The following is an 18,150-nucleotide window of genomic DNA, read 5'->3' as shown; positions in this document are numbered from 1 at the left end:
AAACGGTCGTGTGTACGCGGCATTAGACTCATAATCTTACAGATCTAAAAAAACACTTCCTATCTTAAAGGTACTGAAGTGAAATTCAGTAATATTCATGATCAATAATCAGTAAAATTTTCTTCTAGTGAAGATCAGAATCGCATGTATGTGCTATTCTTTACATCACAGCCCCATCACATCACCCCAAAACAGTGATGTTCTCTGCTCTTCTTCTCCCCCCCCCCCCCCACAGTGGTGTCCTCTGTTCCCCTCAGATCACCCCTCCCAAGGAAGTGTCCTTTGGTGTCCTCTGCCCCTCTTCACATCAATCCCCCCACAGTGGTGTCCTCTGCCCCCTTCACATCACCTGCCCACAGTGGTGTCCCCTGCCCCCTCCACTTCATTCCCCCTAAAATGGTGTCCTTTGTCCCTTCACATCATTCTCCCATAATTCTCTAAGTGGTGTTTTCTGTCCCCTTCACATCACCCGCCATAACCATGTCCTCTGCCCCCTTCACATCACCTACCCCTAAAGCAGTGTCCACTGGCTCCCTATTTGCAAACTCCCCCCTTCACAGCAGTGTCCTTTTCTCCCTCTTCACATCACCCCACTCACAGCCATGTCCTCTGCCCCCCTTCACATGCCCCCCCCCCCCCCCCCCCACACACACAGCAGTGTTCTCTGGCTCCCTTTCACATCACCCCCTCCACACACAATGCTGCCTTTCCCTCCGCTTCTCTTCCCACCTGTTTCACAGACATGTCCTCTGCCCCCCTTCACATCACTATCCCCCCACAGGAATGTTCTCTGCCCCCTGTGCTCTCCTACATTACTTGGGTACACAGAGCAGAGAAAAACAGGCAGGACAGCTCTGGATGGAGAGGGGGGGGGGGCAGGAGTTGCTGGACTTACCTTTTCATACTAACAAGCTGGTGATTGACTGCTGGAACTGCCCTGTGCTCTAACAACCAATCTCCTGCTGGTTAACTTGAAATTAACTCTGACAGCTCCAGCTCCAGCTCCCACCCTCCATCTAAAGCTGTCCTGCCTCCTGCTCTCTGCTCAGCTCTGAGAATGACTGTGGCAGCTGCTTTAGACTTTCACTGACTTGGCAGCTATAAAGAAAGCACATTTTCAGGTTCCTATGAAAAATTACAATGTTCTAAAAAAAAAAACACAGATAAGAGGTATTTAACATAGATGGGATAATAATTATAAGAAGCAAATAAATTAGGAAACTGATTTTGATGCACCCTAAATGAATGCAGTTCTGCTCATCATAGATGCAGGATTGATCGGATTTTTTAGGATTAACTCATCTCTAAACACATCTCTTAACTCTGGAGATTTACAAATTGTTCTGCATTAATCCAGGCTCATCCCAATAGTCCTAATTATAGAGATGAAACTGACCTGACATGAAGGAAGCAAGAACTAAAATTCAAATATATGTGCATTAAAATCTGAAAAAAACATGCATAGTTTATAGCTATATATGTACATAAGGGGGAAATCAAATTTGCTTAGTAGTGGTTTCTTCTCAAAATTCAAGCCCATCATTTGACTGCCAATGTGTTATTTTATCTCAATGGTCGTTGAAGTGGAACGTCAACCAAAAGGGGAAGTTCTACTTTTTCGCCTCCTACCCCCTCCTTTATCACTTTTGGATACATTTTAAGCGGATACTTGGTTTTAACTCTCGAGAAAAAGTTCAGCCCCACTCCTGCCAGCAGCCTCTTGAACACAGGTCCCTAAAGCTGCGGGACCATTCACAAAGCACAGCGCAGCTTGTGCATGTGCAGTGGCAAGCCAGCTGTAAAGCTACAAGGAGTCACAACTGGCTTCCCCTAGTAAACATGCCGGTGACAGGGGTATGAACACTGGTGATGAACCGGCCAAGGTGAGGACGGTGCTGGTTCCTTGGACAGGTAAGTGTTCTTTTTATTAAAGGTCAGCTACAGTATTTTTAATGCAATAATAAAACATGAAAGCATAGGAATGAAATGTAAAATACTTACAGTATTAATTACAAATGGCACTTAAGTGTAATAATAATAATACATTTTATATAGCGCCTTCAAATGCAAAAAACGTTTTCGATTCGATTTGAATGAGTTTAGAGAAGATGACTCTCTGATGTTCTTTGGAAGTGAATTCAGGAGCATAGCAGGAGAAAGCTCTGTCTCCTATCGAGTGTAGGCGAGTAGAGCAGACACACATAAGACCAGAATTTGAGGAGTAGAGGCCACAAGAGGGGGTGGGAGAGTAAGTTGATAAAGCTCAGAGAGATAATGGGGTGCCAAGACATGAAGAGCCTTATAGGTGAGCAAGAGGATCCTAAAGTCTATGCAAAACCTGACAGGTAGCCAGTGCAAGGACTCCAGAATAGGGGTAATATGATTACTTGTACCAGACCCAGTCACAATTCTGGCTGCAGAATTTTTCTCTTTCAATAATTTTTATTGCAGAGCTTTAAAACATCATAAAAAAATATACAGTACCAGAATAAATGTCAACAAGAGGATGCACTGAAGTGATCAATGGCCTTATTGTGATAACCAGGATACATGTAGGATAATAAAGTCAGGCCTAACATACAGGCTCTATCCAATAAAGCAACCTTATGTCTAGGGTAGTGAGGCCCACAGTATCGGCAGCCTATTGCAAAACTTTAGGAAATGGGAGAAGTTATGAAGTATTGTTAAAAGTATTGTTAGAGGGGTCATTGTCTCCCATCAGCATCCACTTAAAAATGTTAGTAACAAAAACAAAAACGCATAAAAAAAGAAAAGGAAAGAAAGTTAGAGAAAAAACTTGAGTCGGTCTCCTCAGTCCGAGCCTCCATCCACAAGATGTCCCAGTGCCTAGGGAGCTTGGTGGCACACAATCCAGGGGTTCATAACTTTATTAAACCTAGCTTGTTTATCTTTACGGATACTGATCAGTTTTTCATTAATCATAATATAAGATATTTTGTGTTTCACCAATGGGACATTAATCACAGGCATTTTCCATGCTCTTGCTATTGTTATCTTGTTCTGACCAATTACTGAGTGGATCAAATTTAACATTATAATCCAGAAACGTCATACTTTCGGGCAGGACCACCACACATAAAACGTATCGCCCTCTTGCCTGCATCCCCTAAAGCAAAGGGGTGAGGTCCACACCTCCTCCTCAATAGTTTCCCCTAGATCCGATTCCCAGGCTGTCTGGTAAGAGGGTTTTTTACCCTGGCTATTAAATAGGATGTATAACTCAGTGATTCCTCCCTGTGATAAAGTCCTGGTGGTTATATCAGTTTGGTTCTTGTTCAGGGTCTGCAGAAAATGGGTAATTTGACACAGCTAGTAAGCGTTCGTTGGAGGCATCTGTAGTGTTTCCCTAAAATAGGGAGACTGTCTAATGCCCCTGATTGATAAAAGGCAATATCCTAGAGACCATTGTCAGTCCACCATGTAAACTTTTGAATTTGCTGCCCTGGGGAAAGTGAGGATTATTGGGGGCCACCAGGGAGTGGGGGGATTTCAAAGGGTATAGCTTGCATGCCATGTCCCAGAGGCGCAAAGAGTGTGATAAGGAGGGACTCAGAACCGCCCAACGCTCCCTCGAAGGAAGCCACATCAAAAGATCCAAGGAAAGCATTGGACTAGCCTGGGGCTCAAGCCAAACCCAGTCAGACTGATATGTCGTAGCAAGAATTTGGTATAGCTGGACCAATTGGGCAGCTCTAAAATAATGAAAGAAGTGAGCATTGCAATGTCAGAGGTCAGTTTGATATCAAGATATGGGAGCGCTCCATTTAAAGGAAAGCAAAGTCTGAATCGTACTCAGACCCAAGTCCAAAAGGTTCACGTTTAACGCTTTAAATTTAGCTTGATTGACCCTTAAACCCCTGTTTCCAAAATTGGACAATGAGGAGAATAAATTGGGTAAGGTTCTAACAGGATTCATAAAAAAATTACAACAGGTAATCACCAAATAGAGCGCATTAATATGTTACCCGACCACTTGAAATGCCATGAATATTAGGGTTGTATCTGATGGCTATTGCCACTGTCTCAATTGTTATCACAAAGAGGAGAGGTTAGAGAGGGGGCATCCCTGTCTGATCCCCCTCCGGAATATGTAAAAGATCCGATTTATGACCCTGTCTAATAATATTAGCTGAGAGTAAAACACACTTAGAAGGGTAAGAAATGTAGGTCCACAGTTCCATTTCCTCATTATGTGGAACAGGAAGGGCCACGATAAAGAGTCAAAGGCCTTGTGTAGGTCCAATGACAGCAACAAACCTCGCCAAGTGCCCACCCCATCTCAATTAGAATGCAATAAAAATACCAAATTTAAAGTCTGTCGGATCTGGTCCATGGCCTGTTGCCCTGGTATTTGTGTATATATTGTGCCAGAAATGTAATAAACCGACTTGCGCATATTTTGATTAGGAATTTTAAATAGCTGTTGATCAGGCATATTGGTCGATAGTTGGTCACATCAATATGATCCCTATATGGTTTAGGAATCAAACATATATGAGCCCTGTTGGAGTCTGTATTGAGGGTTGTTCCTTACTGAATGGCTGTAAAGAACTTGAGCAGATGAGGTGCCAATTGTGGGGCACTTTTTTTGTAATAAGGGGCAGGGAAGCCGTCTGAACCAGAAGTCTTTAAAGTATTAGCTTGTTTGAGACAGCCAAGACCTTATCCATAGTAATTTCCTTCTCTTAAAACCTGCGATGAGGGGCTGAGAAAGCGGGAAGAGTGATGTCTTTAAGAAATGTGTCCAAAGTTTCAAACGAAGGGCCTCCCTGTTCACTGTACAAGAACTTATAGTAAGAATGAAAAAGATCCATTATGGTCTTTGGGTTCTGAGTCAAGGTACCGTTAGCGAACCTGATCTTAGGGAGCCTGGTGTGAAGAAATTACGAGCCAGCATAGTGCCCAGCTTACCTTTCAACATGTAGAAGGATGCCTAAGGTCCATCTGAGACTTTGTCTTCTGCCTCAGTCGTTAGACAAAGATTCAGCTCCAACCGGACAGAATCTATTTTGTCTCTAAGGTCCAAGTGTGGATTCTGTTTATGTCGTGCCAGAAGGTCAGACAACTCCCTCTCCTTTTTATTTATAAGTGAGTCTGTGAGATGATGTTTGAGAAATGGTAACTGAAAAATGTCTTATGGTCTTGTTCAATATCAAAGCAGACTGAGGGGTTGCTTAATGGTGATTTGTTTAGTCTCCAAGGGGTAGGGCCCCTAGGGTATGTCAAAGTGTCACATGAAATCCAGAGCAAAGAGTGGTCTGACCTTGTCACATCTGGTATTTTACTAGCCCAAAAAAGACTGCTGCCGGGTTTGTAAAAAAATGGTCTATTCTAGAATAAGTATATTGAACATGAGAAAAATGGGTTAAGTTCTCGCCATACATCATTTAGACTGTGTGCAATATTTTGGCCAGTTTTGACCCATTTTTTGGGTAATGTCTAGGGAAAGACGATGATCATCTACTTTTGTCATAAATAGCATCCAGGGCAACATTAGAGTCTCCTCCAAAGAGCACTAGACCCCCCAAGTCTGGGAACATAGCATGCAGTAAGGCTCGGAATAAGGGTAATTGGCCCACATTGGGGGCATAATATGAAATTAGGGTGACCAGGAATCCCTCCAAGTGCCCCACTAGCAGGGCTGTCTTAATAGCATCACGGGCCCCTGGGCAAAGTAATGCTCTGGGGCCCCTACAATGATGACAGTGCAGGTAAACAGACATCAAGTAGACTGCCTCCCCTGTGTATCTATCACTCTCAGTGCCATCATGGGTCCCCAATTTCAGGGAAGTGTTAGCTAAAGGACTAGCTGCTTTGGGTAAAGTGCAGGGGCCCTCCATGCAGCTGGGGCCCCTGGGCAGTGCCCAGGTGTGCCCTCTCATTAAGACAGACCTGCCCACTAGTATCAAATAGTGCCCTTCTGAATCACAAATCTTTTTTTCTAGCGAGAAAGAAACCCCTTTGGAAAAGCAGATTGCTACCCCCCAGTCCTACCCAGTTAATTTGCCAGATAAAAGTGGGGATAATTGGGGGGCAAAAAGTTTGGATTACAGTTTGATGGAAGAGCACATCCGCATGTAAGGATTTATAATATTGAAAGGCCATCCTACGTTTGACTGGGGAATGCAACCCCTGGACATTGTGTGTGACAAATTTGTAGGGGAGTTAAGTGGTAGAGTCTGCCATGGTGCACAAAGAAAAAGGGGAGAATTCACTTACCCAGGACCATGGTGACCCAGGCAAGGGAAGATATGCAGTATAAAGTAAAAAAAGAGCAAAGAAAAATAAATCACAAGAAGAAAAGAAAGGCTCATAATACTTTTAAGATAATTGCTATCCTCTGAATAAAAAAGGGACAGGGTATCTGTTAAAAAATTTGTCACAAAACCAATAACAACAGGTCAGGGGGTAAAACCCTTTTTCGACTACATTCGTCCCCTTGGGTCAAGCCCAGGACCAGGTTTGATCTTTTGGCCCCTCACAAGGGAGGGAAGCAAAGATAAACAGGGCAGATAACCACCCCCACTAGCCTCCAGTCCAGCCTTATAAACATTAAGGAGAGTATAAAATGTAACTATGAGAAACAAGAGTCCCCCAAGAGTTTAGTAAGATGTGAGAAATCCACATGGAGCTTCCAGATTTCTCCCTTCTCAGTCAATGTAACAGAAAGTCAGGCATCATCATGGATGTTCCAACTGTGATCCCGCCCTAGTATCGATTAGGAAAAATAATGTAAGAATAATTTGCCATGTTCCAGCAAGTCCCTTTGACCCTTGTCAACTTCATGGAGGTTTTCCTTTAAGCTTGGCTTTGCTTCTGATGGTGAGTCACATTGGGGACAGTGGGTTCTGTGAGAACCTGTGAGCAGAAGACTTAGTTTGTGGTGTTGGGGAGATCCCTCCAGTGCCGTGGAAATGAGGCCCAGTTTTTTCAGCAAGGCTTCACCTTCCTGGAACGTGGCAAAGGAGTGTTTTTTGTTGTGGAAGGTAAAGTTCAGGTGAATAAGAGGTTGTAATAGGGGTTTTAATGCTCTGGGCTTCTGGGCAGTAGCTGGTGAAATTTCTGCAAAATGTCTGGATGTTGTGGTAACGGAACTTCAAGTGGACTATCTCTCTAGCTCTGGCCATTACCCACTCTTTAACAGCATAGTAGTGGGGCTTTACTATAATGTCCTGTGGCAATCTATCCTTGCTGGGTGCCGTCAGGACCCTATGTCCAGTTCCATCCTGTGAGAAGGTATATCCAGAATAAGATGAAATAAGTTCCATGATAATGGCTTCAGAATCCGTGAAGGATTCAGGAATACCAGGAACCCTGAAATTGTAGCGACGAGACCGATTTTCTAAATCATCAATCTTGCTCAGAGCATCATCCAGTCGCTTGTGTAGATCTTCAATGCATTCCGTCTTTTGATTGTTTCTGGTAATGGTGTCATCAAGGGTAGTTTCAATGGTCCCTATGTGGGAGCCCAGTTCCTGGAATTTATGTTTCAGTTCTGATGTTATACTTACTGGTCTTATCAAGCCCTTGCTGTAGCAACATAGAAAATCTTGCAAAGAGTATGTGGGTCCCCCAAGTACTCTACTGGCAGTGATGCTACGGCCTGGGCGCTAGGTATAGGAGGTGGACTGTCCTCCATGCTCCCCTGACTTAGTACAATGTCACATATTGCCCTATCCAGGTTGGATTGGGAGGAGAATATGTCCCTTTCTGGGGATAGAGAGGCAGCCTGGGAGTATTTATCAGGCTTCTCACCTGCTCTGCTGTATCCTGAAACGCCCAGGAGCTAGGGCTGTGATTCAGACTGGAGCGCCTGTGTGTGTCTCGGCGTTGACGCCATATTGGCCATTGGCACTCTCCCTGTTGTCCTTTGCGAGAAACTGTGAAGCAGTTTTAAGTCTGCCTCTGGTCATGGGCAAGGTCCTGGAGATTGTGGAAGTCTGGCTGGGCAGTATTATATAGCAGGTGTAATCGCTAGATGACTGGTGACCAGATGGTCACCAGTCATCTCTATGACCGTCAGCGGCCCAGGCGCGATGTGATGACATCATGCCCGGGTACCCGGAAGTAAACAAAGCCGCGATTGCGGCTAGTTAGCATGAGATCAGTGAATTTTTTTCACAATCTCATGGTTTCCAGCCTGGAGGAGAGATGTGGGGTATTATTGACCTCGCATCTCTCCATAAAGAGGACCTGTCACACACCTTTCCTATTACAAGGGATGTTTACATTCCTTGTAATAAGAATAAAAGTGATAAAACTTTTTTTTTTTTAAGTGTAAAAAAATAAATAAATAAGTAAAATAAAAATAATAATACAAAAAATTAAAACGCCCCTGTCCTTGGTAGCTTGCGCGCAGAAGCGAACACACACGTAAGTCCCGCCCACATATGTAAACGCCGTTCAAACCACATATGTGAGGTATTGCCACGTGCGTTAGAGTGCCAGCAACAATTCTAGCACTAGACCTCCTCTGTAAATTTAAACTGGTAACCTGTAAAAAAATTCAAAGCGTCGCCTATGGAGTTTTTTAAGTACCGAAGTTTGGCGCCATTCCATGAGTGTGCGCAATTTTAAAGCCTGACATGTTAGGTATCTATTTACTCGGCGTAACATAAACTTTCATATTTTACCCAAAAATTGGGGTAACTTTACTGTTTTGGTATTTTTTTATTCATGAAACCATTTTTTTTAAAAAAAAGGCGTTTGAAAAATTATTGCGCAAATACCATGCGAGATAAAATGTTGCAATGACTGTCATTTTATTCCCTAGGGTGTCTGCTAAAAAAACATATATAATGTTTGGGGGTTCTTAGTAAAACGCAGCCACTGTACCCATAAATTGCCGCCACTGTGCCATCAAATGCAGCTACTGTACCCATCAATTGCTGCCAGTGTGCCCATCAGCTGCCGCTACGGTGTCACATCAAATGCTGCCAGTGTGCATCCTCCGCCTGGCACATGCCTGTCTCGGGTCACGGCGCTGTCCTCCACGCTCAGAGTCCTCAATGTCTTCTCCCGTCCTCTTCCCATCCTCTGCTATGATTGGAAGCCTGATAGGCGTCCAATCACAGCACCTGTCGCTTCAGCCAATCAGGTGACAGGTAACCAGACCCGAGCACCTGATTGGCTGAGAGGCAGGTCAGTGTTAGGAAAGTGATTTATTCGCTTCCATAATACAACACTGAGTAAACGGCGAATGCACAACATTGCACTCGCTGTTTACCACTTTGGAAGACTATGGCCTACGGCTCTAATCAGGCGCTTCCAAAAACACCCCCACCGCTGTAATTCAGATGCCCGACACCCGACAAGGGGCCGGATACCTGAATAGGGGGCCGAAGCGGTGACCATAGATAGTCATGCAATGCATTAATCTATCCATGGTGATAGAGGGGTGACCGGAGAGAGGGGGCGGTGCTCCTGCGCCCTTTATGGACGCACCACCACTGCTTAGCAGAGAGACTTACCAATTAATTAAGTGAATGACTATTTTTTAAAAGATTGAAATTAATAACTGGAACTCTGTTCAATATAGCACCATTTCATTAGTATTTATTATTATTTCATTATTATTTACAATGAGAAAAACAGATGAGTAGGAAAGATGTTGCAATACTGTGTACAATGTCATAATTCATAGTATTCATATTGGCTACACTATCAAGTTCTTCAAAAAAGTGCCTAATGTGAAACAAAGATCTGTCATAGTCTACATATGAAATTTATGGTTCCTGTCAAAGCTGATTTACTAAACCAAAGAAATAGTCACCTTAATTCCAACAATCCTAAATTGTGAGTGTTATGCAACTAAACAATATCAGCAAGTACATTACAAAATGCTAAGTCTCTTTCGTAATATTAAAAGTAATACATTTGGAGGTTTTTTTTAGGACAATAATAAAAACGCAGCAGAGATTGTACAATATGCATTATTTATTAGTCCATCTTCTTCAAGTTTTGAGCTTTATTCTTTACCTTTTATCAACATATGCAGATAAAGCCATTGACTAACAGAATGGGGTTTCATCTTAGGAGTGCGTTTCATATCATCAGTTCCTTTTTACTGTACTGTATGCTCAAATCATATTTACATTGCAAATTCCCATATTAGACATGAGTAGTTAAATTGTTCAATTGTATAAAATTTTCTGCAATAAACTTCCGTACCTGATAGCTGTCTGAATATTTAGTATAATACATTGGTTATTAATGTTATGTAGCTATGTTTCTTTTTATTTAACATGTATCTTTGCAGTAATTCACAAAATGTTTGCAGAAAAAAGATAGTCATTAAGGGCCAGATCCACAAACACCCGGCGCAACGTAACTTTTGTCATTTAAGTTACACCGCCTCAAATTACACAAGGTAGTGCCCGATCCACAAAGCACTTACCTGGAAATTTGCAGCGGTGTAACTTAAAATCGTCCGGCGCAAGGCGTTCCTAATTTAATGGGGCGAGTCCCATTTAAATTAGGCGTGCTCCCGACGTAATTTTCCCGACGTGCTTTGCGCGGTTTTACGTTGCGCCGGGTTTTGAGAATCGCGACGGGCGTAAAAAAAAAAATACGAGTTGCGGCGAAAAAAAAAAAAAAAGACACCGTCGCGGGAAAGAAGGGTCTACTTTTAAATGGTGTACTAACTTTACACCTTGTAAAAGCAGCCCTAATTTTGCGATAGCAAACTAATACTTACGGAGAAAAAACAAAGCTGAAAAGCTTTGTGGATCTCCGTAAGTGCTAATTTGCATACCCGACGCGGCATTTCGACTCGAAATGCCCCCAGCGGCGGCCGAGGTACTGCATTCTAAGATCCGACAGTGTAAGTCCCTTACACATGTCGGATCTTCTGTCTATCTATGTGAAACTGATTCTGTGGATCAGTTCCATAGATAGAAACAGGGATACGAGGGCGTATCAGTAGATACGCCGGCGTATCACTTTTGTGGATTACCCCCTAAGAGTGTTTTGGGGGTTTAAGGGGTCACATAAAGGTGTCCGTTTAATAAACTGCAAAGTTTTTTCTCAGTTCAGTTCTCGGCAGTTCTCAGAGGAAAATGATCTCCTCTGCAGCCGGTTTAATAAACTGAGAACTTTAGGCCCCGTACTCACGACCAAACATGTCTGCTGAAACTGGTCCGCAGAAGCATTTTAAAGGCAGGCCGCCCACGTCGCCGCGTCATTGTCGCGGCGACTCCGCGTCATCGACGCAGCGACACCGCGGACACGCCCCGCGTATTGTTTACGCGCGGACCTCTGTTTGATGGTGTGTACAGCCATCGAACAGAAGTCCCCGGGCAGACATGTCCGATGAAAACGGTCCGCGGACCGGTTTCATCGGACATGTCTGCTCGTGAGTACTCGGCCTCAGAGTCGGTTCACACAGGGGCGACCTGGGATCCGACTTGAAGTCTCCCCAAGTCGTCCCATGTCGCGCGGTTGAGAAAACCAATGGAAGTGAATGGAGCCGTCTTAATGTACACTACTGAAGTCGCTCCGACTTCAGAAAAGGTTCCTGTACTACTTCAATCTGACTTGTAGGCAACTTGTACCCATTGATTTCAATGGAAGTTGCCTCAGAAGTCGGATCACTATCTTAACTGAAGCAACTTTCCAGGAAGATAACATACATTTCTCAGGCGAACCCCTCCCTCCCCCTCCCTCCCACAGAGCTGATTGTTGTTTGATTGGCCACTGAAAGGCGACTTGAAGTTGCCTTGTACTGTCCAGGAGGCAACTTGAAGTTGCCTTTTATGTTGCCTGATGATTCATACTCAAGTCGTGTCCAAGTTGCCAACCAAAGTCGTGCTGGAAGTCGTGTTGCCCCAGTGTGAACGGACTCTCAGTTCTCAGAAGGAGAACAGAGGAGAAGCGTTTCCTCTGAAAACGGCCCGAGATCTGTGTAAAAGTGGGTGGGCTGCCTGTAATCTCGTGAGATATTGTGAGATTACAGTGCAGCCGAGTTCAATAAGTGAAACTAAAGTTTAAAAGAACATGTAATTACATGTTTTCAGACATGTGATAACTATATATATATCCTGTATATATACACATGGGTGTGTGTGTGTGTATATATATATATATTTATATATATACACACATATATACAGTATTTATATATATATATGTATACATATACAGTATGGCCCGGATTCACAGACACTGGCGTATATTTATGCCACCGTAGTGTATCTCCTTTACGCTACGCCGACGCAGCGCAGAGAGGCAAGCACTGAATTCACAAAGCCAGTGCTTCCAAATCTGCGCTGGGTTTCCAAGGCGTAAGTCGGTGTAAGTGGAAGTGGGCGTGAGCCATGCTAATGAGGCGTGACCCCATGCAAATGATGGGCCGAGCGCCAGACAGATACGTATTGCCAACTGCACATGCACCGTCCCGTGGGCGCATTTCAGTGCGCATGCTCACAATCACGTCGGAACAACTGCCTAAGATACATCGGATCACTGCCTACGGCGTGAACGTAACCTACGCCTAGTCATATTCACGTCCTACGTAAACGTTGTAAAATATGTTGGCTTGTGTTCCCTGGTGCAGCCCTTTATGGGGCATAACTTTACGTCGGACGTATGACTTTACGCGCACTGCGTCGGATCTCGAGATACGTCGGCGCAAGTGCTTTATGAATCCGGGCCTATATATGTATATATACACAAATACATGAATATATATATTCATGTGTTTGTGTATACATGTGTATATATGTATATATATATATAAATACCGTATATGTGTGTATACATATGTATATAAATACTGTTTATATGTGTGTGTGTGTATACATATGTATATAAATACTGTATATATGTGTGTATACATATATAAATACTGTATATATGTTTGTATACATATATATATATATATATATATATATATATATATATATATACACACATACATGTGTATATAGATACTGTATATATGTGTGTATGTGTGTGTATATATATATATATATATATATATATATATACATACACACACATATATACAGTATCTATATACACACGCATGTGTGTGTATATATATATATATATATATATATATATATATATATATATATACACACACACACACGTGTATATATACACACATATATACAGTATCTATATACACAAGTATGTGTGTGTGTATATATATTGTTAATATTATTTTTAATTAATTAATTTTTAACCCACTGGTGCTGATATTAGGAAGAAATAAGCCTTCTTCCTCTTATCACACCAGTTTCTCTCCCAGATTCTCCACCTCTGAGCTGGTGAATCTGGAAGGGAGATATTTCAGTGGAAGGGCTGTGAAATCTTCAGATCTCGGTTTATTAAACTGTCCGTTTGTGACAAAACAGCCATGTGCTGTGATGAGAAGTGAAGAACATGTTCTCTGCTTCTTATCTCCGTCTATTAAACTGGCAATGCTCTGTGATAAGCCGTGATCTCGGCTTATCGCGGTTTATTAAACGTACACCAAAGTAGGGTATATAAAATAATTCCTAATAATCTGTTTAATGCATGAATGGGGTAATATTTAAAGCATATCTAAATGAAGGGGGTTTATTTATGCAGATTATAATATAGTTAGCAGTAGTCACATTCAACTGGACTTGTTCTGTAAAGTAGAAGACAGTTTGCTACTCATCAAAGTAACTTCCTCAGCTCCAACTACTCCAGCTCCTACTCGTTTTCCAGCTACTGTACTGCTGCACAGCTGCTATGCCACCCAGTACAGAGATGTATGAAGGCTGATATTACTAACCAGCTCCTAAAATGCTAATTGCCTGGTTGTCTATGGCTTTAGGACTTTCTGAATTACTTATTTCTATCAAGTATGCTACAAGCATATTACTTTTTGCTATTTTATTGTCATTGGAAATTTATGTTTAGTAATGACAAATTATAGTAACTTCATTCTAACTTCTCTTAGGTATTACGCTATGGATATGGAATCCTATGAATATAGATGAGGTACAGCTGTGGGTTTGACATACAGTAAGGAATTGATGTTCTAAAATTAAATAGGCTGTTTAATTTGCAAGGGAATTTGCACATTGCAAGGGCATTTTCCCTTAACCTAGTGAAAGAGGTGAAGTTCTGTTGATTAACAACATCATCCAATCATGTAAAAGCAAAAATACTGTTATTTTCCCCTTGCATATGATCTGGTATTCTTTGCAAAGTGAATTTTCACCACATGCACTAAGCTAAGGGAAAGTTCCCTTACAATGTGGGCAGCCTATTTTCCCTTAGTTAATCAACTTCTATATCTAATTATTCTATAACAGAATTGACCTGTATAGTATAAAATATGCAAATAGAATAAATTCCTACAAAATTGTCTCTTAAAAACAACTTTCATTTATAGCACTAGAAAAGATTTGAAAGTTGCAACAGAACATAAAATGTTAGAATACAATACTATGTTTATGAACTATCAAAAAGTATAGTTACATTTGACTGGTTCTGTAGATGAATTAGAAATCAGTGGAGTGCTGTTTACAGTAATACTTGAATTCTGGAGACCTGCAAGGGAAAAGAAGTTGAAAAAGTAAATAAAATGAGTTGTTGAAATTCATTATTTGCAACACATTTACACTTTTATCTATTTCCCCTGGAATAACAAAACAGCTGTCCTTTTTATCATGCATGCATGAGTATTTTGTTGTAGTGCTGCCCCCCAAGGAGCCACTTCAGCAGGTTGTTTCCCAAATTAGTGCAGAGGCAGCCAGGCACACCTCAACAGTCCATTCACTCCGGCTCCATTAAACAGCTTAGGAATTTAGGGGAGTATAAGATACTCCAAAATGCTTAAGAACAATTGGCAGAGGACACTCTTTCTTGGTCCTTCGACCATGAGGTAGCTCCAAATTAGTTAAAGTCTCACAGCTGGGGACCATTTGATAGCTCCAGAATAGTTTAAAGTCTCAAAGCTGGGAACAATGAAGCAGATATCTCTGATTGGGGTTTTTGGGCCAGATTCACAGTGGTATCACCGTCGTATCTCTGTTTCTATCTATGCGACTGATTCATAGAATCAGTTACGCATAGATATCCCTAAGATCCGACAGGTGTAATTGTTTTACACTGTCAGATCTTAGGATGTAATACCGCGGCCGCCGCTGGGGGGAGTTCGCGTCGTGTATGCAAATTAGGAGTTACGGCGATTCACGATGGATTTTGGCGTTCGCTACGTCGCCGCTAGTCTAGTTTCCCGTCGCAAAGTTAGTCGTCGTTTTAAGTGCCCTAACTTTAGTCAGCAAGTGTATTGCTGTCTAAAGTATGGCCGTCGTTCCCGCGTCGAAATTTAAAAATCAACGTCGTTTGCGTAAGCCGTCCGGGAATACGGAATTACGCTCCGCGCGTCGCCGTTCGAAAAAATGATGTCACGGCGCGCAATGCACGACGGGAGTTCGGAAACGGATCATGCGCGGTAGGTCCGGCGCGGAAGCGCAACTAATTTAAATGGCACACGCCCATCTAAATTGGCCCGCCTTGCGTCGGAGGCCGTCGGTGTAGGTTTTCATCGCAAGTGCTTGGTGAATCGGGCACTTGCGATGAAAAATTGCGGCGGTGTAACGTATCTACGATACGTTACGCCGCCGCTCTCCTATGTGAATCTGGCCCCTTATTCACAAGATCTAAAGCTACTACAACATCAGACTGGATCCCTTAATAGAGAGATCCAGCATTTAGTACAGTGGTTCTTCAAGGGAAAGCAGCCCTCAAAGCTCACAGATCCATCCCTGGTGGGGAAAAAGACTATGGCCCAGATCCACAAAGAAATTACGCCGGAGTATCTATTGATACGCCACGTAATTTCTACGATGCCCCATCGTATCTTTGTTTTGTATCCACAAAACAAGATACGACTGAATGTGGGCTCGATCCGACTGGCGTACGTCTTAGTACGCCGTCGGATCTTAGGTGCATATTTACACTGGCCGCTAGGTGGTGCTTCCGTTGATTTCCATGTAGAGTATGCAAATGAGCTAGATACGCCAATCCACAAACGTACGTCCGCCCGGCGCATTTTTTTACGTAGTTTACGTAAGGCTTTTTTCGGCGTAACGTTACCCCTGCTCTATGAGGCGTACGCAATGTTAAGTATGACGTCAGGCCAGCATAGAATTTTCCGTCGTGTACGTCGTTTGCGTAAAATGTTCGTGAATAGGGCTTTGCGCAAATTACGTTCACGGCATTGAGCGGGCAAAATTTAATTTGAAAATTCGACGTGATACTGAGCATGCGCGCGGATGCACCCTACGAAAAAAGCATCATTTACATGGGGTCAAGCTTATTTTACATAAAACACGCCCCCCTGTTCATCATTTGAATTCCGCGCCCTTACTCTGGGAGATTTACGCTACGCCGCCGTAACTTTAGAGGCAAGTGCTTTGTGAATACAGCACTTGCCTCTCAAAGTTGCGGCGGCGTATTGTAACTACGATACGCTACGCCTGCCTAAAATTACGCCGCTGACTGTGGATCTGGCCCTATCTCTTCAGGGTTCAAGACTATTTAACAACCTCCCAGCCACCATCTGGGCACACCTCTTCAGGAATTGGCTTGGCCCTGTTCAATATTCAGGTTGATCATTTAAATTATCCCTCCTTAAGCTCCAGAAACTTCTTCTGGAGGCAGGGGGAAGCAATCGAACTCCCAGCTTGTAAAGCCCTGAACAGACCAGACTAAACAATTACTGCTCCCCTGATTACAGAAGGAGCCAAAAACCTAATTTAGGTAGCAGCCTAACAAGGAAGGTGCTACATTTTTAGGGCCAGCTCACACCAGACGCAGTTCCGTTCAGTTCCGTGCACACTTTTTTCTGCACTAAATATGAATGCACAGTGTTTTCCATGTATTCCAATGGCTCTAGTTCACACCATGCAGTCAGTTTCCGGTGACTGTATTGGTGCAGAAAAAACGTAACTGCATGGAAACGCATCTGGTGTGAACTGGCCCTTAATTCCATGGGTGTTCATCCACCAGACAGTTAGAGACATGATAAAATCAGAAGTAAAAAAACAATTAATTTTCAGAACTGAATTATTATTATTAATGTGGTATGTAACAAGTCTTTGCTCTAGTGGGACGTTGGAACGTATGGTCTGATTTCTGGTCACAAGTTCTACTGTAGAGCCAATTAAAGTGTATGTTCAGCCAAAACAGTTTGGACTATGTCAACAGACATATTGCATATGTTTAGGATGCTTCTAAAACCACTCAGAATTTCTTGACAGATGCTTTTTACCTGACTTCTATGAGAATGCAAAACTTGTTTGAAGTGAACAAAAGCCACATTTTCAGGTAATTACCTTTTTGGATGTGGGATCAAATTTCAGAAAACTAGCTTTACAGCCCACTTTTATTGCATCTCCTAATAATGCTACAAACCCTTGAGACTGCACAGTTTGATGTACTTCATGACATATGAGGTAATTTACATATGATAAATAGTAACTTCTATCTTTCTCTTACTGACCTTTCATTAACATCATATATCCGCACAAAAGAATTAACCGCTTTTCAACCATTCTATAGCCGAAAGATGGCTACAGCATGGCTCTCCAGTTCTGGGAGGGTGTCCATGGACATCCTCCTACATGCGCACCTGTCTCGTGCCCCCTGGTGCGCAAATTGGGCTTGCTCTGTGACACTGTGTCCTGATCTGGAAAGATTGCGGTAAAGGACCAATGACAGCAGCCCTTTACCATGTGATCAGCTGTGTCCAATCACAGCTGGTCACACGTAAACAGACTTGCCAGTTATTGGTATTCCTTTCCTCACATGCTGTCTCTGAGTGAGGAGAGAAGAGCTGGTGAAAGGCAAATCTAACAGGGCACAGTGAGTATATTGTTTACACTGATAATCAGGGCACTGCCCATCAGTGCCCTGATTATTAGTGCAGCCCCATCATTGCCAATCAGTGCCCATCAGTGCAGGTTATTTGTACCCATCTGTGTCACCTCATCAATGCCTCCTCATCAGTGCACATCAGTGTACCTGAGTGCAGCCTCGTCAGTGGACATCAGTCCAGCCTCATCAGTGCCCATCAGCGCAGCCTCATCAGTACACATCAGTGAAGAAGAAAAATTACTTATGTGCAATTTTTTTTAACAGAAA

At 42.8% G+C, this 18,150-nt stretch overlaps 1 protein-coding gene across 2 annotated transcripts in view; it reads right to left on the bottom strand.

Annotated features, from left to right (window-relative positions):
* The window catches only part of EMCN (endomucin), a 183,872-nt gene that overhangs the window by 121,685 nt on the left and 44,037 nt on the right, over window positions 1-18,150 (bottom strand). For both annotated transcript variants that reach the window (XM_040330027.1, XM_040330016.1), the window contains exon 3: window positions 14,479-14,550. In XM_040330027.1, the coding sequence (XP_040185961.1) occupies window positions 14,479-14,550 (72 nt within the window). The remainder of the gene's footprint in view (window positions 1-14,478; window positions 14,551-18,150) is intronic.

The sequence above is a fragment of the Rana temporaria genome, chromosome 1, assembly GCF_905171775.1.
Source record: "Rana temporaria chromosome 1, aRanTem1.1, whole genome shotgun sequence".
Classification (NCBI taxonomy): Eukaryota; Metazoa; Chordata; class Amphibia; order Anura; family Ranidae; genus Rana; species Rana temporaria.
The sequence above is the reverse complement of the archived record's forward strand: the minus strand, read 5'-3'. Positions and strand labels throughout refer to the sequence as shown.